Source organism: Micromys minutus (genome assembly GCF_963924665.1).
Source record: "Micromys minutus genome assembly, chromosome: 17".
Lineage (NCBI taxonomy): Eukaryota > Metazoa > Chordata > Mammalia > Rodentia > Muridae > Micromys > Micromys minutus.
In genome coordinates, this window is record NC_137952.1 from 20415410 (window position 1) to 20438859 (window position 23450).

The 23450-nt window shown below is 37.7% G+C and overlaps 1 protein-coding gene across 2 annotated transcripts in view; it reads left to right on the forward strand.

Moving 5' to 3' along the window:
* SLC12A6 (solute carrier family 12 member 6) overlaps positions 1 to 23450 on the forward strand; it is a 100092-nt gene that overhangs the window by 43950 nt on the left and 32692 nt on the right. Inside the window, exon 2 of one of the 2 annotated variants that reach the window (XM_080931249.1) lies at positions 16253 to 16297. The exons of the other annotated variant lie outside the window; for it this stretch is intronic. Coding sequence (XP_080787375.1) covers positions 16253 to 16297 — 45 coding nt within the window. The remainder of the gene's footprint in view (positions 1 to 16252; positions 16298 to 23450) is intronic. 2 annotated transcript variants of the gene reach the window in all.

Below are 23450 nucleotides of genomic sequence, written 5' to 3' on the forward strand. Positions count from 1 at the left end.
TCAAATTTGTAATCCTCTTACCTTATCTTCCCAAGTAATTAAGATTTCAGGCATGCCACTTGTCCTGGTTGGTTTTGTCAACTTGACACAAACCTAAACATATCTGTAGTGGTTGCGGGGGTACTCTTAATTGAGAAAAGACCCCCTTAAGATTGACCTATAGACAAACCTGTAGGGAATTTTTTAAATTAGTGATTGATGTAGGAGGGCCCAGCCCTTTGTTGGTAGTGCCACCCCTGAGTAGGTGGTCCTGGTGTGTTGAAGAAAGCAAATGAAGCAAGCTATGAAGAGCAAACCAGTATGCAGTTCCCCTCCATGGCCTCTGCAACAGTCCTGACTTCCAGGTCCTGCCTTGAGTCCCTGTCCTGACTTCCTAGGATGATGGACTACAAACTGTACAATGAAATAAACCCTTTCCTCCCCATGTTGCTTTTGGTTGTGGTGTTCTGTCATAGCAACAGAAAGCCTAAGGGACACCTTTGTTCTCAGCTGCATGTTGAATTAGTAGTAACTGTGTGCCAGGTATTAGGCAGGCTGAGGTAGGACTATCAGTTGTGTTCAGGAATTCAATACCAGCTTGGGCAACACAGTAGAACTTAATCTCGGAATAATAACTCTTACTATTGTCCTGAAGAATGCCTTAGAGATGTTGGGTGTGTTGTTGTATGCTTGTTTTTGACATGTACCACCACTTCCATGTAGAGATGCTGTTGTCAGCATGGATTAATTGTAGTGACCCAGAGTGGATGTGGTGAACCTGCCTGTCTAATAAATCTAATATTTATCTAATTTTTGTATTGTTTGTTAAAATTCTACTTTCATTTTTGAGTTTCACTTGGAATTTTTCAGTTGTTTTCTTTTTCCTTTTTGTGTCCAAGATTTTCATAATATGATCTAAACCCCTCAAACTACCCAGATGTGTACTCTACTTGATTTTTCTCTGGTTTTGGGACCTTTATTGTTTTTAGGGCTTTAAAAATCCTATTTACAGCTGATACTGTGCAGATTTCATATGGTAGTAAGAAAATTCCCCTAGAATCAATCATTTAGGGACTATATATATAGTCATTTCAGCTTTATGAATCATCTTCACATTTTATGTATTGTTATCACTTAGGTTGAGTCACAGCCTTCATGACTGCTTTTAACAAAAGATTTGTCACAAAGTGAATATCAGCTGTGTGCTATAAATACAGTATAAATTAAAAATAGATTCAGTACAAGTATTATTAATTTTGTTAAATATTGTTGCCAATTGTAGGCTCTAAGAAAAGATTAGTAAGTTCTAAAGATGTTCTAGCACATTAAAGTTATATTTGATAAAGCAGCTCTTAGTTTATTGATCTAATAATGTCAGGATGGTGGTGAAAAGGTAAAGTCACATCCTGAAGCCTAAAACCACAGGTAAAAATTTGATCTGAGTAGCCAATATAAAATTAAATCAATAAATAGTTTAAATGTTTCTTTGTATTTAAATTAATAAACATTTATGCATCTTCCTTATAGAAGTAATGGAAAGTATTAATACAAGCACACTAGTTTGACTGCACAGAAGCATTTTCTTTTGGGCAATTGTTCTTGGCATTTTTCTAACTTTTCTCTTCCTTTATCTGGCTTTGGATTGGATTCCATGACCTTGTGAGCTGCGTCTTCTTCCTATGTTCTGCCATGCTCTTTGGATGAGGGATGACGTCCTCTTATCTGAGTACACAGTGTGTCTGAAGTGGTAACAGTAGGATGATCATCTGTGGGTACCATCCAGTTCCTTCTACATATTAAGTAGCTTCTTATATGATCTGTAATATTACTTCATCAAAGCTTTATATGATAATATTTACCCTTAGTTATTTCATATCTTAGTGATGAAGTTACTTATACCTATACTTATAACCCATATGATGTAATAGAAAAGTCATAATCCAGGTCAAAATTTATTATTATAATAATTGTTATTATTGTACAAAGTAGCTGTTTTTCAGTATTTTTATTAGTTATTTGAGGGTTTAAAGTGGCTGTTTTTTAAAAATATTTTTATTAGTTATTTGAGGATTTTATACATATTCATCCACCCTCCTCCAACTATTTACAGATCTATCTCCTCTTCCTTTCCTTGCATCTTTTTTTCCCCATCAAAGCCAATCAAGGGCTACACTATTAGAGTAAACTGGCCCATCATCTCTCAACAGCTAATGATTGCTAAGAGTGGAACTTAGTGCCCAGCTCCTGTCTCCATGGTGGGATTTGGTCTGGTTGGGGTTTGTACAGATCATATGCATCCTGTCTAACCTGTGAGTTCATAAGTTCAGCTGCATGGCTTATAGCCAAAAGACATTGTTTATTGTTTTATGTATATATATGCATATATATATGCATATATATATATATATATATATATATATATATATATATATATATATAGTTATAGTTAGTTATCTACAGCCTTAGGTTCTTACATTCTTTACAACTCTGGAATTATCCCCAAACTTTTGGAGAAGAGGGTGTAGTATATATCCATTTAGAGCTGATTATAATAAAATTCTCTTATTCTCAGCACCTTGGCCAGTTGTGGGTCTCTCTGTTACTCAAAATCTACTACAAATAGCGGCTTCTCAGATGAAGGCTGAAAAATACATTGATCTCTGGGTACAATCATAAACCATTAGAAATTGGTTTAATACTGTGTCCACTTAGCAGAATAACAGTAATAGCTTCTATGACCTGTTGTCTGTCTAGCCATAGATTCATGTTCCAGTAATGCTGTCAGGTATAGATTTAATCTTGAGGAGTGACTACCTTAGGTCCAGGCAGAAAGTGGTTGGTTACTTCACAGTGTTCTATGCCACTGTTGTTCAAGTGGGCATTTCTTTCCAAACCAGTCATTTTTCTAGGTGGCAGGATTGATTTCTGGGAATGGGAGGTAGTTACTTTTCTCCTCTGGTAGCAGAACCATGAACACTAGCCAGTAGGGATGACACTTCCAAGTCAGTACCAGCCTGATATCTCCATTTTCTGTGACTCATATCTGGTGTCTTCGACAGTAGTGTCCTATCACCAAACCCTGGAGGATAACCAAGAGCACAGACAATATCCTGTTACACTTGAAGGTCCATGAGACCTGAATAACCAGCAACTCCAAAAGAAGCAGCCTATTCCTGAGACTGGGCTTCTTATTTGATAGCCTCTGGTATGAAGCAGGGTATCACCCCATCTCATGTTTACTCTCTTTATGTAAGTAGATATATTCTAGAAAGCTTCTAGAGTAATACGTTTCAATATGAATATTTTGAAAAAGCTTTGGTATTATTTCCCCCTCCCAGTTTCCTCCTTCTCTGTCCCTCCTTCCCCCAACTTATCCCTTTTTGTTCATGATTTCTTTATATTCTTTTATATATAAGTGTATTCTCTCTCCTCTCTCGGAAGCCGTTCTCCCTGTTTGTAATTTCCACATGAAACACATATATCTGAAGACTCAAAGCTAACGTGCACAAATGAAAGAAGATGTGACATTGGTCTTTCTGTTCCTGGGGTACCTCACTCAAAATGATTGCTTCCAGTCCCGTCTAATTACCTGTGAATTTTATAATTTCATTTTTATTAATACCTGTATAATAGTTTACTGTATAAACTAAATATACACACTTTTGTTAGTATCTCACTGTTGTGAGTAGAGCAGTAACAGATGTAAGCATCTCTGCAGTTGGGTGGAGAGTCCTTTGGGGATGTGTCCAAGAGTGGGATAGCTGGATCTATTTTCATTTTTCTCAGGAGCCACCACACTGGTTTCCATGGTTGTTTCCCTAGTTTTCACTTCCCTCAGAAGTGAGTTCCTTTTACCCACATCCACACCAGCATTTGTCATCATTATTAATTTTTTAATAAAAACATTTTCCAGACACTTATACTTCAGTTTTGGAGAACTCCCTGCTTAGTACTACACCCCATTTTTAATTGTGTTGTTTGTTTTAAATTTTAGTTTTTCTTAAATGTTCTAGATGCTAACCCTCTGTCGAATAGTTGGCAAACATCTTTTACCCATTCTATAGGCTTCCTCTTCACTCAAATGATGGTGTCCTTTGCTGTACAACTTTTTAGCGTCATGAAGTTCCACTTATTAATTGCTGGTCTCAATGGCTACAATATTGAGATCTTGTTTAGAAAATCCTTTCCTGTACCAATCAGTGCAAACATATTTCCTACTTTTTTGTCTGTCAGATCCAGGGTATCGGGTCATATGTTGAATTCTGTGATCCATTTGGAACTGAGTTTTTTGTGGAGTGAGTAACAAGGAGTTTTATTCTATACATAGTAAACCAGTTTGAGCAACACCAGTCTGTTGAAGATGCTTCTTTTCTCCAGTGTGCATTGTTGACTTCTTTGTAAAAATAACTGACCAGGTAGCTGTAGGAGTGTGCGTTTATATGAGCATCTTCAGTTTGATCCCAGTGGGCAATTGGCTCCTGTTATGCCAGTGCCATGCTGGCTTTATTACTGTGGGCCATAAAGCAGCTAAAACTCTGGGGTGATCATACTTCTAGCACTTTGTCATTGTTATTTCAGCTATTCATGGTCGTTTTTATTTCCATATGAAATTTAAGAATTTTTTTTCAATTTCTGTAAGAAACTGTATTGGAATTTTTTATTGGGGTTACATTGAATCTGTAGATAGTTTTTGGTAAGATGACCATTTGATCTTAATCTTGCCAATCCATGCATGTGGTTGGGGTGTGTGTCCATCTTATGTTATCTTCTTCAGTTTCTGTTTTCAGTGTCTTTACTATTTTTATTGTACAAATTCTTTATTTTCTTGGTCATATTTATTCCAAGGTATTTTTAAATGCTATTCAAATAGTATTGTTTCTTTGGTTTCTTTCCAGTTATATATGTTTGCCATCAAACTAGTTTTGGAAGTTTAGATTCTACATGTATTGGCTAGAGCATTGAGCCTAACTTAGCTTTGGCTTCTTTATACATCTTCTGCTAATATCACAGGGTTATCATGAGAACCAAAGAAAATATGTAGAAACAGTTTTCAAGTGTAGGGTGTTACTAAATATAAATAAATTACTACCACTGTTCTAAGTTTCCTTTTTTCTCTTTTTTATTGGAAATGTTTTGCATTTACATTTCAGATGTTACCCCTTCCCCATAATCCCCTTCCCCCTCCCCTTCCTATTGCCTCCATGAAGGTGCTCCCTCTCCTAAACTCCTTCTTCCACCTCAGCACCTTGGCGTTCCCCTACACTGGGAAAATGAGCCTGCACTGGACCAAAGGCCTCTCCTCCCATTGATGTCAGAAAATGCTGTCCTCTGCTGCATGTGTACCTCAGGCCATGGGTCTCTCCATGTGAACTCATTGGTTGGTGTTTTAGTCCCTGGAAACTGGTGGGTTTGGTTCACTGATCATTTTGTTCTTCACATGGGGTTGCAGTAGCCACAGCATGGGATGGAAATGTTGTAGAAATAATAGAGATAAACTGTTTGGGTGTCTGTCATATACATATTCTAACAACTGCTGTGGATCACCATTGCTGTTATATTTATACAAACATATGTTTGATTCCAAAACCATCATGACATACATATTTATATCATAAATGAATTAACTAATTAAACATTGTACAAAACTGATATGACATCTAAAGAGATAGTAGAGCATTTCTCTGAAAGCTAACATGAATTACTTATGCAAGTCAGCAAGACAGATCTGTGAAAGAGTAGATTAGCATAAAAAGATACAAATGTTATCTCACTTCTGTCATTAACCGGAACTGGAAATGATAGGCATATGCCTGCCTAGTAGATGTGAGTCGGGTAAGAAGACATTTAAGAGCAAATTTAATCAGCAGAGTTGTATAGATTTTACCAAGTGACTAATTGAGCAGTAGCCATTTAAAGGTTTATACACTTAAACTGTTCGTGTACAACTGTATGCTTTACAATGGAGATCAGAGCACAGCCACTTTTATGTGGGTTCCAGGGATGGGTCTTGGGTCTTCAAGTTTAGCCGCAAGTGTGTTAACCCACTTGATCATCTCACCAGCCTTGTCAATATTTTTTTATAAGCTGCAGCCCTTTAATTTTAATAACTTTCCTGATAACAATGGATAGAAGTCCTATATTTTAACAGTCACCATTTTATCCTTAAAGCCATATGTCATAAGTCTCCAAGTCAACCAAGGTCTTACATTGGCAGTTTTTTTAAGTTTGCTTCCTCAGCTTTTTTTCCAGAAATACTGGAATAGCATTAGTAATGTCTGAAGCTGTATTAGATGGCTTTATATTTAAGCTGCCTGATGTGTCATCCTCTCTGAAGCGTGCCGTGAGCCCATACTGTCTTGTGACTTGGAAGACAGGGATGCTGGGGAAACTAATGAACGCAGAAGATATTAAAAATAACAAAACTGAACCTTTGTTTTAGACTTGTGAATGCTGTAAATGAAAACTACAGTCTGTCAAAGCTATAAGGTGATCCCACCTCTCAGATTGACGCAGGAGGTTGTGAGGTCACCCTGAGCTTCACAGAGTTTGTCTCACTCCTGCCCTCTAGTCCCCACTATCACCAAAATACAGTCCCCCAGAGCAAAGTCATCATCATCTATTCTTTTCTGAATTGTGATATAGAGTAACACAAATCTTCATTTTTACATTTATTTATTTTTGTCTTTTGAATATAGGATCTTATCATGTATAGCCTAAGCTTCTTCAACCTTGACATTCTCCTGTTTCAGATTTAGGATTATAGGAATATAATCTACCAAGCCTAGTTTATGGTTTTTAAAGTGTATGTTTCAGTTGTATTAGCTCACATTGTTCTACAAAAGAGCTTTAGAACGATTGTGTTGTATGAGTCATCATACAAATCTCCACTTTTCTTCCCCTCAGCCCTTAGTAACCATCCTCCTACTTCTGAGTTTAACTGCTTTAGAGTTTCAGACAAGTCAGATGATACTTGGCTTTGCTTCTGTTGTGTGGCTACTTAAAACCTTTCAGTTACTCTAGATCTTGTTCAGTGTAAAAGTGACAGTCAGTGTCTTGTCTTCAGGACCTTGGGTGTCACTGCTACCTATCTGTGTCCTGACCTCTTTTAACCACTATGCTGCTCATTCCACTTCAGCTCCTGACAAGTTCCCAAGTGTACCAAGCCAATTCCCATTGATTAGGTCATTCTTCATCCATTTCTCTGCTTCCAGCAGCCATTTTCAAGATTGCCATGCTTACTTTCTTATTATACAGGTCTTTACTTTTTTAAGATTTTATTTTTATTATTTTAATTATGTCTCTTACTCTGTATACCTTAGCCAGTAGTTTCGTTCTGATAGTCAACCGCAGATAGAAGCTTCTCAGATGAAAGTTGAGAAATACATTGATCTATGGGTATAATCATACATCATTAGGAATTGGTTTAATAGTCTGTCTATTTGGCAGAATAATAGTAGTAGCTTCTATGACCTATGATCTGTTTAGCTACAAGTTCTTGGTCCAATAATGATGTCAATTGTAGGTTTCATTTTGGGGAACAGCCTTAGAGTCAGTCAGAAAGTGGTTGCTTATTCCCATGATGTCCAGACCACGAATGTACCAGTGGGTGTTTTCTGGCCAGTCATTATTGTAACTGGTAGGATTCATTTCTGGGTATGATCAGTGATGTTTTTTGTTTGTTTGTTTGTTTTGGTCTCTTCTGGTAACTTGCATAGTGTTTCCTAGCACTATGAAAACTAGAGGAATGAAGCTTCCATCAGCTTGGTTTCCCCATACCCTATGACTCAAATACTGTTTCATTTATCAAGTTCAGAAGGGTTAACCAAAAGCAGTGGCATTAGCCTATAATGTTTGTTGGGGAAGTCTACAGGACTTTACTGGCTGCAGTTCCAAAAGAAGTAACTCATTTCTGAGACTTAAGCTACTGCCAAGTTATAGGGTTTCTCCATTTTAACTCTTTAAATGTATGTGTCCACATGTATTTCAGGAAGCTGCTATAGTAGTAGGTTTCCAAATGACTTTTTCAAAGAATCTTTAGTGTTACTGTTCTTTCCCCATGCCCTCTTCTTTCCTATCCTTCACTCTTTTTCCCTGTCCCACAATTTCTTTCTGCCTCTCTGTACCAGGTCTTTTCTTAATGATCACCTCCTCAGAAAGGTTTGCCCAGTTAACTCAGTTAGCTCCTTATCTAACATTTACAAACTGAAATTATTTCTATTTTTCAGGGCTGATGATTGAACTAAGGTTATTTTAATTATTAATTTTCTTTTACTTATCTTTGAGTATATGCCTGAGAACAGGAACTAAATTTTTTGGAAAGTAGACAGTGGCAAATGTGAAAGAAATGTTCTTACAGAAAATGAAAAATTCCAGTGACATAAATGATAAGAAAACAAAATACCTTTGTTGCTGATAGGGGAAGGGATTTACTGGTCTGGAGATGAAAGGCACAAACCTTACCTCAGAGAAAAAAAGGATGGCATGGAAAAAAAAAACTTGAAGTGAGCAGAGGTTGTTTGAGCTGTTTAAGGAAAGAAGCTGTCTCCATATCATAAAAGTACACAGTAAAGCGCCGCTTCTGATGTAGAAGCTGAAGCAAACTGTAAGGAGAGCTAGTGAAGATAACTGCAGGCAGTGGCCACACACACCAGATGCACAGTGTAGACAGCACAGCCCTTGACAGGAGGAAGGTGCCAACTGGGGCTTCTGAGAGTAGAGAAGAGAACTGTATGTCTGGCATCAGAAGGCAAGGCTGCCCTTCTTGGGGCTAATATATCCAGGGACTGAGTTGAAACTAGTGGTCATTTGCCATTCCAAAAATCCTCTGGCCCTTAAAACTTAAGCTACATGTATCCTGCCTGTATTCTCTAACTGAACCTAAAGCCTGAATGGCAGTGTATTTGTTCTGACTTAGTTCTGACTTAGTTTACTGAGTAGTCTCAGCCACTGTTGACCTGCTCCAGAAAGGGGGAAAACAGATTAATTTCAAATTACTAGTTATGTTTCTCATCACCTAAGAAGTCTGATGGGGATGGGCAAGATTAACATAGTTTTTATGTTATAGTTTTCATGCCTGTTTAACACAGTATCTATCTTGTAGATCTAAGAGTAAGTCTGGCATTCATGTCTCCTTAACACATACTTTTCTAAGCGTGGAAGCTGTTAACCAGAGTTATCCCTCTGGGACTACTGAGCGAAGTCAACAGAAACCATTGCAGTAGGGGCTCAGCATTGAGAGCATTTATGGCCCATGGGGGAATCAGTGAAACATAACTAACAGGAGCTGGAAGTAGTTGAATCCTGATCTCATGTTTGAGGTTTGGAACTCAAGTGAGAAAATAGATATGAAAATAGTAGAGAACAAGGACTAGAAGTAATAGAGTCAAAGAACAGGTCTATGTGACAGAAACTTTAGTGAATAAGGAATTGATTTCTTATGGATGCGCAAAGAGTGGTTTCTTAAACCTACTCCTGGAGAAGATGGTTTGAACATTGTTGAAATGATGACTGTTTCAGAGAATCCTACACTGTTGGTAGAACAGTAATAAAATAGCTGTGTTATAGTAGGACTTTCCAGTGGCCAAGCTCTAGAATTGGCTTACATACCTATTAGCAAATGAGGATAAGAAAAATGTGATATTATATAACATACAAGACTTTTATGTAGCTTTAGTAAAGAACTGAATTATGTTATTTGCAGGAAAATGGATGTAAGCGGACATCATCATGTTAGACAGAATAAGCCAGATTAAGGCAGATAGGCTAGGTTCTCTCCTATATGTGAGAGTTCAAGCTTTTTTTTTTTTTTTTAAGATGTGAAAGTAGAAAATGTATTACTAGGGAAGAGATAAAGGGCTAGAGCAGGGTCAAGGAAGAACTTTGGTTATATTGGAGAGCAAATACAAGACACTTGCATGAGGACGCATTAACAAAGCACATGGGTTTGTAGAGTTGAGAAGCACTGCCGAAAGGGATGGAAAGGAAAGCAGCAGCAGTGCTTGAAAGGATTGGCTAAATTTGAAAAATTCTATAAATGATGTAGCTACTAAGTGAGACCTTGTTTCCTCAAGACAAAACAAAGGAAATGCTGTCAAACAGCATCACATGCTCCAGAGACTTTTTTGTGTGAAGAATCAACCATCACTGATTTCATATTTAAAAACTGCCATCACTGTCCACCCAGCCTTAAGTATACACTCTGCTAAATGGTAGCCATCAACACTGAAGCAAGATCTTCCACGAGTGAAGACACTGTTGCTCATGAAAAACTCAGATAATTATGAGCATTCTCTAGCAACAGAGTATTATGTAACCGAGTGATGTACATTGTTAAGGGAACAATATAACGTAACTGCACACTGCATAGAAACTACAATGTATTATAAAATAAGGTTCTGTGTGCACTAGGGAACCAAAAACTACATATTATATGACTTACTTATCAATGTGGTCTGGAACCAGCCTCATGATATATTTGTTCTCAATTATGATTGTTATTAGGTAAAAAAATTCTCAACAGGACAATAGAAAATAATTTTACGGGCAATAGTAAAATAATAAGGATTCTCATAAAAATATCTATAAATAAGCCCTGCTGTCAAAGGTGTTTGACAGATTGAATTCTTGTATGTTTTTAGATTTCTAAAGGTTTTCATTTTATTTTGTCTTTTTTTCAAATGCATTTTATAAGGTTGTAATTAAGTATTTGTGGGTACATATACATACACATATGTATATATGTAACAATAACATAGGAAAAGAGGCTATTAATTTGAGGGGATAGGAGAAAGACTAGGAGGGGCTATAGGGAGGAAAGGGGGATGTGATACAGTTTTATTTTAATAAAAATATATTCTTTTTGTTGTTGTTGAACTTCACACAATCTGTGGGTTGTTTCTGGGGTGTTCAGAGCTTACTGGGGTTAGTATCCCATTATCAGTGACTACATATTATGTCTATTCTTTTGTGACTGGGTTATCTCACTCAGGATGATATTCTCTATATGCATCCATTTTCTTAAGAATTTTGTTAAGTCATTGTTTCTGATAGCTGAGTAGTACTCCATTCTGTAAATGTACCACAATTTTTGTATCCATTCATCTACTGAAGGACATCTGGGTTCTTTCCAGCTTCTGGCTATTATATATAGAGCTACAGTGAACATTGTGGTGCATGTATCTTTGTTGTATGTTGGAGCGTCTCTGGGGTAAATGCCCAGAAGTGGAATAACTGGGTCTTCAGGTAGTACTATGTCCATTTTTCTGAGGAACCACCAGATTGATTTCCAGTGTGGTTGTATCAGTTTACAACCACACCAGCAGTGGAGAAGTGTTCCTCTTTCTCCAAATCCTTGCCAGCATCTGTTGTCATCTGAGTTTTGGATCTTGGACAATCTGACTGGTGTGAGGTAGAATCTCAGGGTTGTTTTGATTTGCATTTCCCTGATGGCTAATGATGACTAACACTTAAATAGATGCTTCTCAGCCATTTAATATTCCTCGATTGAGAAATTTTGTTTAAGTCTATACCCCACTTTTTTTAAATAGGGTTGTTTAATTCTCTGGTGTCTAGCTTTTGAGCTCTTTGTATACCTTGGATAGTAGGCCTCTATCTGATGTGGGGTTGGTAAAGATCTTTTCCCACTCTGTTGGCTGCCATTTTGTTTTTTTGACAGTGTCTTCAGCCTTACAGAAACTTTGCAATCTCATTAAGTCCCATTTGTCAATCTTTGACCTTAGAGCTCGAGCCATTGGTGTTCTGTTCAGGAAATTTTCTCCTGTGCCTATGAGTTCTAAGGTTTTCCCTACTTTATCATCTAATAGTTTCAGTGTACCTGGTTTAATGTGGAGATCTTTGATCCACTTACACTTGAGCTTTGTGCAAGGAGATAAGAAAGGGTCTATTTTCATTCTTCTGCATGCTCAGTGCCAGTTGGACCAACACCATTTGTTGAAGAGGCTGTCCTTTTTCCATTGAATATTTACAGCTCCTTTGTCAAAAATCAGGGGACTATATATGTGAGGGCTAATTTTTGGATCTTCTATTCTATTCCATTGATCCACGTGCCTATTTCTGTACCAGTACCATGCAGTTTTCAGCACAATTGCCTTGTAATATAGCTTGAGGTCAGGAAGAGTGATTCCCGCAGATGTTCTCTTGTTGTTGAGGATGGATTTCACCGTTCTAGGTCTTTTGTTATTCCAAATAAAATTGCACATTGCTCTTTCTAACTCAGTGAAGAACTGTGTTGGAATTTTGATGGGGATTGCATTGAATCTGTAGATTGCTTTTGGTAAGATGGCCATTTTTAAAATGTTGATCCTTCCAATCCATGTGCATGGGAGATCTTTTCATTTTCTGAGATCTTCCTCGATTTCCTTCTTTAGAGGTTTGAAGTTCTTGTCATACAGGTTTGCTTGGAAGGTTTTTTCCCAACCGTTTATTCTGAGATAGTGTCTGTCTTTGTCTCTAAGATGACTGTCGTGTATGCAGCAAAATGCTTGGTTTTGTTTATATATCCAGTCTGATAGCCTATGTCTTTTTACTGGGGAGTTGAGTCCATTTATGTTAATAGATATCAAGGAATAGTGGTTGCTGTTTCCTGCTATTTGTTGCTTTGGTAGGTTAAATTGTGCCTCTGTGTCTTTCTTCTTTCGGTTTTCTTGCTTAGAAGTTTTTACTATGAGGTGGTTCCCCTCATTGTATTGGGTTTTTCACCTATAATTTGTTGTAGTGCTGGGTTTGTGGTCATATATTGTGTGAATTTAGTTTTGTCTTGAAATATCTTCATCTCTCTATCTATGGTGATAGATAGTTTTGCTGGGTATAGCAGCTTGGGCTGGCACTTGTGCTCTCTTAGGGTGTGCATGATGTCTGTCCAGGCTCTTCTAGCTTTCATAGTCTCTGTTGAGAAATCAGGTGTGATTCTGATTGGCCTGCCTTTATATGTTACCTGACCTTTATCCCTTACTGCTTTTAGTATTCTTTCTTTGCTTTGGGCACTTGGTGTTTTGACTATTATGTGTCAGGAGGAATTTCTTTTCTGGTCCAACCTATTTGGAGTTCTGTAGGCTTCTTTTATGCTCGTGGTCATTTCATTTTTAAGGGTAGGGAAGTTTTCTTCTACGATTTTGTTGAAGATACTTACTGTACCTCTTAGTTGATATTCTTCACCCTCTTTTATTCCTATTATCCTTAGGTTTGGTCTTCTCATTGTGTCCTTGATCTCCTGGACATTTTGGGTTAGGAGCTTTTTGGTTTTTGCATCTTCTCTGACTGTTTTGTCTATGTTTTCAATGTTGTCTTTGGCCCCCGAGATTCTCTCTTCCATCTCTTGTAGTCTGTTGGAGATGCTTGCATCTGTGACTCCTGATTTCTTTTTTAGAATTTCTACCTCTAGGGTTGTCTCTTTTAGTGTTTTCTTTATTGTGTCAATTTCCGTTTTAAATTCCTTCTTTTATTCCTTCATCTCTTTGGTTCTGTTTTCTTCTAGTTCTTTGGGTGTTTTTCTTGTTTCTTCTTTAAAAGCTTCTAATTCTTTATGCTTTTCCTCCCGTTCTTGTTTAAGGATCTCTATCATCATCTTGAGGTAGGATTTCGTGTCTGAGTCTTCTTTTTCTGGAGTGTTTGGCATTCCACTGTTTGTTGTGATCGAGAGCTGGATTCTAGTGTTGCCAGGTTGTCTTGGTTTTCCTGGGGTACGTTCTTTCCCTTTCTTCTTGCCATCTTGTTGTCAGTTATTGTTTCTTGCCTGTCCCTTGTACCTGGCCTGTGTCCCTGGATCTCCGCTGTTCCAAGTGTTTGTTGTGCACCCCGGAAGCCGCTGGCTGGGAACAGACGGCCTGATGCAGCCGGGTTCCTGGATCTCTGGATCAAGCCAGGCGGGCAGGCGCACACTTTCAGCGTGCTCCTCTGAGGTCTCTCTGCCCCCTGTGTAGTCAGAATCCCCTTCTCACCCGGTTCTCACCAGTCCCGTGTGTCTGGGTCTCGGCTTTTCCTAGTTGTGGATGTTCCGAGTGCCTCAATGTTTCATTTTTTTATATAATATATTTTGATCCTATTTTTTGTCTCTCCCACGTCCTCATAGAGCTTTTCTGTCTCCTACTCACTCTGTCACTCCTACCTCCCTCCTCCCATCCCTTTCTCTCTCAGAAACAAACACAGAAGAAAAACCCTCAAAAGACAAAAAGTGCAAAGCCAAAAGAGCACATACACACACAAAACAACAACAACAAAAAAGACAAAACAGCACATGAGATCTGATTTGTGCTGAGCATAAGGCATGCCCAGGAGTTCAGTGGATCTGCCCAGTGTCACTCCATTAGAGAAAACTCGGGTTTTCTTCTCCCAGCATGTGTCAGTTACAGATAGCTTTTGGTTAGGGTTGTGGCTTTGAACACACCTCCCCTTCTCAGTACTGAAATTTTGTCTGACTGAATTTGTGTAAGCCTTCTGCATGCTTCTTTTTTTTTTTTTTTCAGATGAAAAGATGCGTTTTTTAAAAAGTTACAGATTCACTTGCTAATGTGTTGGCCCAAATGTCATTGAATAGATAAGTTTGGAATTTTTCTTTTCCAAAATCAAATCAAGGAAGAAAAGTCTCTGAAAATACAACTAAAATATAAGTGACCATTAATCATTTAAAACTTTAACTGTGGAAATAAGGTATTTGCAGTATGTCTTCCTTGATGACATTGTATACTGACAGGGACACTGTAATGTGTGTAAGAAACCAGAGTTTGTTAAGAGTTCTTTTATTCCTTCTGTCTGGACCTCTTTTTTATTATTGCTTACTGAAGTAGTGAAGGTCAAACCCACTCTACTAGTAGCTATGGCTTACCCCTGAGATCTTCCTTTAAAGCTTTACGTTTACTTACATATGACATATAGATATGAAGCATGGTGAATATTGTTTTCATTTTGTATAAAATATTAGTGACATGTTTAAAATATTTATCACTGGCCAAAAAGAAGGAGAGGAGAAGGAAGAGGAAGAGGAGGAGGAGGAGGAGGATGACAAAGGAAAACACTGCTACTTTTTGTATAGCTTCTTGTATAGCTATACAATTGGAAAAAATACAAAACTTCATTAGAAATTAGTAAAATTCATTGTTCACAGACCTATGGTTTAATTTTACTTTCATTCCTTCAGATACTTGCAAGGAAGCCAATTGCAATTTACAGCATCTCAAGAGGCTTAGTTTATTTTAAACTTAGGGCTGTTTCCATACTTAGCCCGTAATGCTTTTCAAGACCTTACAATAAACAAGTGGTTGATGTTAAGTGGTGGTTGTCCGTCCCTCATGAATTAGGCACTTAGCTTGTTGTCACCACTTTCAGATTGTTGATAAAACAGGTTTTTATCAAAGCTCTTTAGTCACTAGATCTTCAGTTCACATTACAGGATTCTGGTAGTGATAAATGTTCTGCTCATGTCATACCTTGGAGTTGCTACAGAAAATGTAACTCATGTCACAGGTCTTAAGGCTAGACTTCTACTTTATGAACTACTATTGCCTGGTCAGATATGCATGATGATTTTTATTTACTTTTTATTGTGATGATATATGTATAGGACACAGTTTCCTACTTTAGTTGGTTTTTAAGTGTATTTTCTTGGCAATTATTATCTACAGTGCTTCCTGACCTTATATATTTCCTGAACTTTACATCATCCAAACAGTACCTCTGGTCCTTTAGCAATAATACCTTCATTCAGCCAACTCTGTTAGGCACTCATCTTTCTGTCTGTAACTTTGCTTGTGATCAATATTCTGTATAAATATAATTATATAATAGGTGTTTTTTGTCTGCCTTTTTTCCATTAGTGTACTGTTTTCCAGTTTCATCTGTGGTTTACAGAGTGTGGGTCAGAATTGCATTCTTTTTATGGACTAATGCTGCAGCCTACATGGGTAACATGTTTCATTCACTCCTCCATCTGCCAGAGGATAATGTGAACTGTTTGCCTTTTACTCTAATGAATAATGCAACTGGAAACTTGGTTACATATGTATCTGAGTCCCATTTTCAGGAGTTCTAGGGGATAGATGTGGAATTGTTGGGTCACATAGTAACTCAGGTGTTTAATGTATAGAAGAATGTAATCATTTTTTTACAATAGTACATTCTGGTTTTTTTTTTTTTTTACTCTTGATATTTTTTTTTTGTTTTTGCTTATTACCTTGTTTGACTTCGTTGCTTGAGTTATAAATAAATGTTTGTGTTGGTCATTCATTTTTTTTTCTATCCTTTTCAATTGTTTGTTTTTCAGACCCGAGTCAGAACTCCATCACAGGGGAGCACAGCCAGCTGTTAGGTATTGTATTGCTCTGGGACATGCCTCTGTAGAGTCACCTCCCTCTTTGTCCCCACAGACATTACCTGCTCCCCTCTGTTGCTGTTTTGATATTTTCACTTTGCTCTTCACCCCTCAAGCCTTTCACTGTCAATTTACAGCCTGGTAAAGCTCTAGGAAGCTACTTTTGTAATTATTAAAATCAGCTTAATTATACTTTAAGGGGCAATTTTACATAATCTGTAGCTTTTTAAAAAGGTCTTAGAACTTCTTTCTCCAGGATAGTATTGAAAAGAAGACATTATCCTCTACACATGTGCTTTGACAGGTTTGTCCACAAGCGAATCATATATACACAAAAATTATTTAAAAGTTAGTCAAGAGATAGCTAATCAAGTACAGGAACTTGGCCCAAAACCCTGGTGACCTGAGTTTGGTCCCTAGGACCCTTGCACATGGAAAGGAGAGAACCAGCTCCACAAAGTGCCCTCTAGCCCCCACAGTTACACTGTGGCACATGCACACACACTCTGTTATAAACATGTACAATAATAAATAAGATTGTGATATTACATAATATCTTGGACTTTACAGATTTTTTTTCTATTTTATTATGTTGATGCTGAATAACATTTTAATTTCTGGAAGCCATTCAGTGTCTGTGAGATGCTCACCAGGTAAAGCACTTCCCTGACAACTTGAGTTTGAGTCCTGGAAGCCACATAGTAGGAAAGGAGAACCGACTCTATCAGGTTCCTCTGGCCTTCACAGCATACTGCAAACGTGTGCATGCACCCACTGTCACTCACACACAAATAAGATAAATAATAACTAATTGCTGAAAGCCTTCATAGACAACATGGCCTTTAATAAGCCACAATTGATAGTCCAGCTTCTTACCTATGAAACAAGTTATAGGAGTGAATTGATTTCCTCTAGGTATTATTTATTGTAGAGAAATTGTAATTTGACATAAATTTCATAAGCTCTCAAATTGTAGCTTTCAAAACATACATTTGCAACTTGGACTCTTTTCTACAACACTGTAATGAAGAATCCAAGCAACACAGATCATCATTAAAAACTCAAATCCTTCAAAGGGTCTCTTCTCCCCAGCACCTCAACTCTACTTCCCCAAGTACTTAATTTTGACTCTTTATTAGGAATTCTAGACATTCTTATCTATCAGTGTTCATGCTGTGCATTACTTTTCCCATTTTATGTCGGTGGCATTGATAATTTGAATGGCCTTTTGTTGTGTCCTGTTTCTTGTGGTGTCTCTTATCAGTATGTAGGGATCTCTTCATCCTTTATGTAGAATGCAGTGGGGCATGACTGTCACTGCAGTTCTACTCAGCCACTTCCCCCTCTTCATGAGCATTTAGGTTATTTCTAGAACACAGATAAAAAATTATGCTGAAGGGTGGGTAGATGGCTCAGCAAGTTAAGAGAACTAGTTTCCCTTTCTGAGGACCTGGGTTCAATTCCAGGCACCACATGGCAGCTTACATCCATTTATAACTACAGATCCAGAGAATCTAATGTCTTCTGGCCTGTGTAAGCACTGTATGCATGTAGCACATAAACAAAAATGCAAGCAAAATACCCAAACCCATTCGTTTCTTAAAAAGAAACTGTGTTGCAGTGAGCGTCCTGTACTTGCATCTGTGCAGTCAGCGTTGTCAGTATAGCTGCATAGCAAATGTTTCTTAGAGGGTTTATACATTTTCAACTAGATAAGTCACCATAAACTTCCACCAACCTGAATAAGGAGTAATGCTTGCTACTCTGTTATCAAAAACTGGTGTTATTTTTAAAGTTTTATTACTTATTTACTTACTGATTTAATCTAGGGAATGACACACATGGCAAAGCATGTGTGTGGAGGTCAGAGGACAATTTTCAGACATTGGTTCTTTTTTTCTACCATATGTGTTGTGGACATTGAACTCAAATTGTCAGGCTTGGCAGCAACTGCCCATACCTGCTGAGCCAGCTCTCCAGGCCAAACTGATATTATTAATCTATATTTTTTTATATTTACTAACAGGTAAAATGTCATTTCTAGTTTGTATTTTATTTCCTTAGCTATGGATGAAAATAAGAAATTTATGTTAATAATTAAATTTGTCTGGTGCTATGCATATGTGGGTTTGTACACTGCTGAGCTTTTAGCTATTAGAGTATACAGTAGCAGCTATGGGAAATGTGCTATCAGAAAGTCCACAGTAGGGAAGGAACTTGATATGACTTGTTTGCTTACAGAAAAAGCTCCAGAGTATTGAAGAAACTCGGTATGCATGCATACTTGCTCTCTTTCCATCTGTCAATGTGTTTATCTGTCTCATGGTAGCACATTCCTGTAATCCCAACATGTGGGAAACATAGGCAAGAAGACGGCTAGTCTGGGCTACATTAGACTTTGTCTCAATCTTTTTTTTTTCTCCCCTAAGTTGTGAAATTTCCAAGATAAGCTCAAAATTCCAAGACTACTTTGTTATCTGACCAGGAATATTTGTACAGTGGAGGTAGGGGAAGGGTAAGAATCTATACCGTTCACAAATTACCAAACAGCATTGAAGTAGACAAAAACTATTTTGTAATTTTTTTTACAAGTGTCCCAACCTTTCAGAACTGGGGATATAAATCAGTGATACAGTACTAACTTGGCTAACACCATACCCTGAGCTCAACCCCAGCACCTCAATAAATCCCAGAACCTCCAAAGCCAAACCCCCAACACAACAAATGGAACCCCCAGGTCTTTCTAAAAAGCTCCTGTGTCTAGGTTCACCTGCAGGAAACACTGGCTCAACTATCTTGCTTGCTGAATTCACTTTTTAATAACATCTTTCAGACTTTCCCTGCCAAATGGGATTTAAAACAGCATCTTCAGACATGCTTAAATGCTGCTCCTGCCAGCGGGCTGCAGTTATTTTAATGTATTTACTGTTCTCACTGACTCATCAGCTCTCTTTCAAAACTCAGGGTCAGGCTGAGGTGAAGTATGGGAGGTGAAACTTCTGTTATAAGGTATCGAAGTCTGTACTTAACAATTTGCAAACTTTTCCCTCTACGTATGTGTATAATTTTTTATTTGAAATAGTTTAGAAAGCAAGCAGGCAAACATCAGTGAGTCGTGGTACATTTTCTTAAACACGAAAGGATAAAAATATCCAGTCTTGTACAATCTTTTTTCATAGCATAGGAAATCAAATAAACACTGTAATTAATTTGAGTCTTGATAGCCTTGATACCAAACGTAACAGTGGCACAATGGGGAAAGCATTATCAGCCTAAACAAAAGATTTAGAGTCTGAATTGCACCGTGTTTTTATTTAAATTTGAATATAAAATTTTTATTACATTTTTGAGAACGTCATGCACACTTGCAGTGCATTTTGATTATATTCACCCTGCACCTCTCCTGTATGACTCCTCCCAGATCCATCCTCTTTCCCAAATTGTTCAAAGTTAACGTCTGACTTTTGGGTTTTGGTTTTGTTTTTGTTTTATTTATTTTACAGCTCACTGAGTTTAGTTTATGATGCCCACACACTCATGGATATTGAGCCATCTAGTGGAGTGTGGTCGACCTACCAGAGGCCACAAACTTAGGGAAAGGGACTCTCCCTTCCCCAGAAGCATCACCTTCAATAGCTGTCCAGCAGGGGGTTGAGACTTCACCCCCCTCCCCCTTCATGCTGGTATATTAGCCAGATTGGTCTTGGGTAGGTCTCTTACATGTAGCAGTCTTTAAGATTATCTCCACAGGCTGTGGTTTGACTCAGTGTTAGAATGTTTATCTACCATGTACATGACACGGAGCTCAATCCCCAATGTCTCAAAAATAAACAAATACCATTATCAATTAACTTGCTAAAAATATATGACAGGCTTCATATCAAAAATGAATGTGTGTACCTGACATGGTGGTTTACATCTCTCATCCCAGGACTTAGGAAGATGAGGCATGAAGAACATGAACGTTAGGCTAACCTGAGCTACATAGACCATATCTCAAAAAAATATATGTGCTTCTTGAATTAGTTTTTAAGAAGTAAATAATCATTTTAATATAAGTAGGTGGAACATTTAATAGGAAATTAAAAACTAATTGTCCATAACTGGAGTGCTTTTCCATGACCACTCACTGATTATTTGGTGAGGGAGAGTAATAGATTATCTGTTTTATATTTAATTGTATCACTTGACAGCCAATTAGTAGATTTAAAAGAATGTCTCTTGTTTGTGACCTACAAAAACTAACAGAATGAAAACATCACATTTTATTACCCCTCATAAGATAATGGATCCAGGCATTAATCATCAATGCTTATTAATATCTCAAAAAAAAAGGATGACCAGGCAAAGGATCACAGTGCAGTTATGTAGAAATTTTTGTCTCCCCTAAAAATAACAAATGTGATGTGCGTAAGCCTCCAGATTCATCTGTTAGCCAGTTCATAGGAACTACAGTAAACAGAACACAATATCACATTGATGACATCATCAAAATTCAATCCCTCGGAAACCCTAGGACACATGACACACTTACTTGAAGAGGAAGAAAGCAGGCTATAGCTTGAAGTAGAGCAGACCGTTGTAATGTGCTCTGCCTGACTGCAAACTCACATGACATAGACCAAAAGCATCACTTGCAGGGCTTCAGTGTATAGGTCAGTGTTGCCTTGCTTACCAAGAATGCATGAGTGCCAAGGTTCTGTTCTTATCACTGAAGGAAGAAACAAGCAAACAAGCCAACCTGTGGGCTCTCATTCACTTCCCCTTCAGAAAAGGGCACAAAAGAAAAAACAAAAACTAATTCTAGCTTTTGCTTTCTCACTAGTTAAAACCTATATCCATCATATTACTTAGAATACTTAATATAATTCTACTTCCAACATAACTCTCAGAAAATCTCAAATTTTCCAACTTTTTATTCATTTAAAAGCTAATTTTTTTACAGAATTTGAGACTATGTTTCCTGTTCTAGTAAATGTGGTTTAAACACAGATATATGTCAGGAAATTAACTACTCTTAATGTTTCGTCTCTGTCTAGATCAGGACAGCAAAGACCATCTGACCAGGAGGCTAAAGAACTAGTTTTGCAGTTTATCATGGTTCCACATTACAGTGTTACTGGTAATTAACAAGAGCAACATTGCAGAAATTGAACCAAACAATAAAGATCTTTAAACAAGATATTGGGTATATACTTTTTCTGATTACAGAGAAAAGAGAGTGTAGCTTAGTGGAGGTGTGCTCAAAGCACATTACTTGTCACAAAAAACAGAAACAAAATTTTCAGAAGAAACAGAGGTTCTGTCAGTTTTCTTTTTCACTATGCCAGGATGTGCAGCACCTTCTTCGTGGTATCCATGCTGTTTGGGTTGTAAGTGAGAGGGAAGAAACATGGCAACAGTGGTGGGATGCTCAAGTCACGTCATTGCCACAGCCAGTGGGTATCTTACAAAATGACCTTCTTATGGTTCAATGTGATCCTTGTTTTTAAATATCTGTGTGAGTGTGTGCTGTGGGGGGGTGGGAGGAGTGCCTTTATATGTTCATATGTACCTCATATCTGTGCCTGGTGCTGTAGAAGTCAGGAGAGGGCATCTAGTCCCCTGGAACTGGAGTTAGAATTGTGAGCTGTTGAGAGTACAGGGAATGGAACTCAGATCCTTTCCAACAGCAGTAGGTGCTGTTAACTGCAGAGGCTTCTCTACAGCCTCAGAATTCTTGTATAACTTTCAAGGGTCCTATAATATATGCTTGGTTCTGAATTCATGACCAAAAAAAAAAAAAAAAAGATATTTACTTGGAATATCTAGAAATTCCATTGTGGCTGGCATTCCTGTGTAACCCAGACTACAGACACGTGAACTGTGATTGGTTCCCAGCCACTATGTTCTAGCTGAGAGGTAACCCATGCCTTTCAGTAAAATTACTTCTAGTTTCCTGTTTTCCTATATAACCAAAATGAGAATTGTGGTCTTTTCTCTTGATAGCCTCTTCCTTTTATGATTGTCCTGGGTCAAGATTGATGAGGGTAACTGGGCCTTGAAAGCATCATTGTCTTTCTATGGTACAAAGTCTCCAGGGAAACTACTTTCTTTTCCAAAATAAATAGTCAAACAAATAGAAACTGGCACAGAAACAGATTGTCTGACAGGCAAGTTGACTCACCTCAGACATAAGACTGAGGTATCCAAACAGCTGCAGTGGCAGAGTTGGACACAGTGCTCTTAATGCTAGATTTAAAAAATAATAAAATAAAATGTATCCTTTAATAGCTATCTAGAATATTTTAAAGAAATGTTTATATACCACGGCCTGTTGTTGTTTTTACCATTACAAGATTATCATTGAGTGGCATGAGTGCCTTGGGTAAAGGTACTTGAAGCCAACACTGATAACTGGAGTTCTGCACAGGGCCTCACATGCTAGATGAAAAGACCCAACACTCACAAGTTGTCCTTTGAGCTCCATACCCATGGCAAGTGGCATGTGTCCAAATGTGTCCACATGTACACCAACACTAACGAAATTAATGTTCTCTTAAAAATCACTTTATTGGGCCAGGATTGTAGTACACAGCTTTAATCCCAGCACTCCGGAGGCAGAGGCAGGTAGACCAGCACATTTGGGGCCTAATGGTCTTATGCGTTCTAGGACAGAGGGCTACATAGTGAAACCCTATCTCGAGGGGGGGGGGGTAGAGGTTGTAAAAAAGTCACAAATAAAATCATCATGGAGCTATATTTAATGTTTGTATATAGACATTTGTCCAGTTCCAAATGACCTTCCACTAGTTAGAATAGTTTTTCTTATTCCAAGGTTAACTTAATGTTTCTTGCTTTTACTGTCAGTTACATTTTCATGTACCTATCACCACAAAAAATATGTGTGTTCATTTGTATTGTTATCTCGCCTTTGTCCTCCCACCTCTGAAACCCACTCTTCTGCTTGTTCTTGTCTGTCCATGATGCCATCTGTTGTGGTTTTTATTTGATTCACTATCTTGTTTACTTCAAGTATTTGTTTGTTTGTTTGTTTAATTTTTCAGTCTTCTTGCCAGTTTTTTTCCTTTATCTTTCGAACTTTTACCTCCAATTTACTGTTGCATTCACTTTTGAGAGTGTCTTGTTGAAGTCTAAAATAGATTTTTTA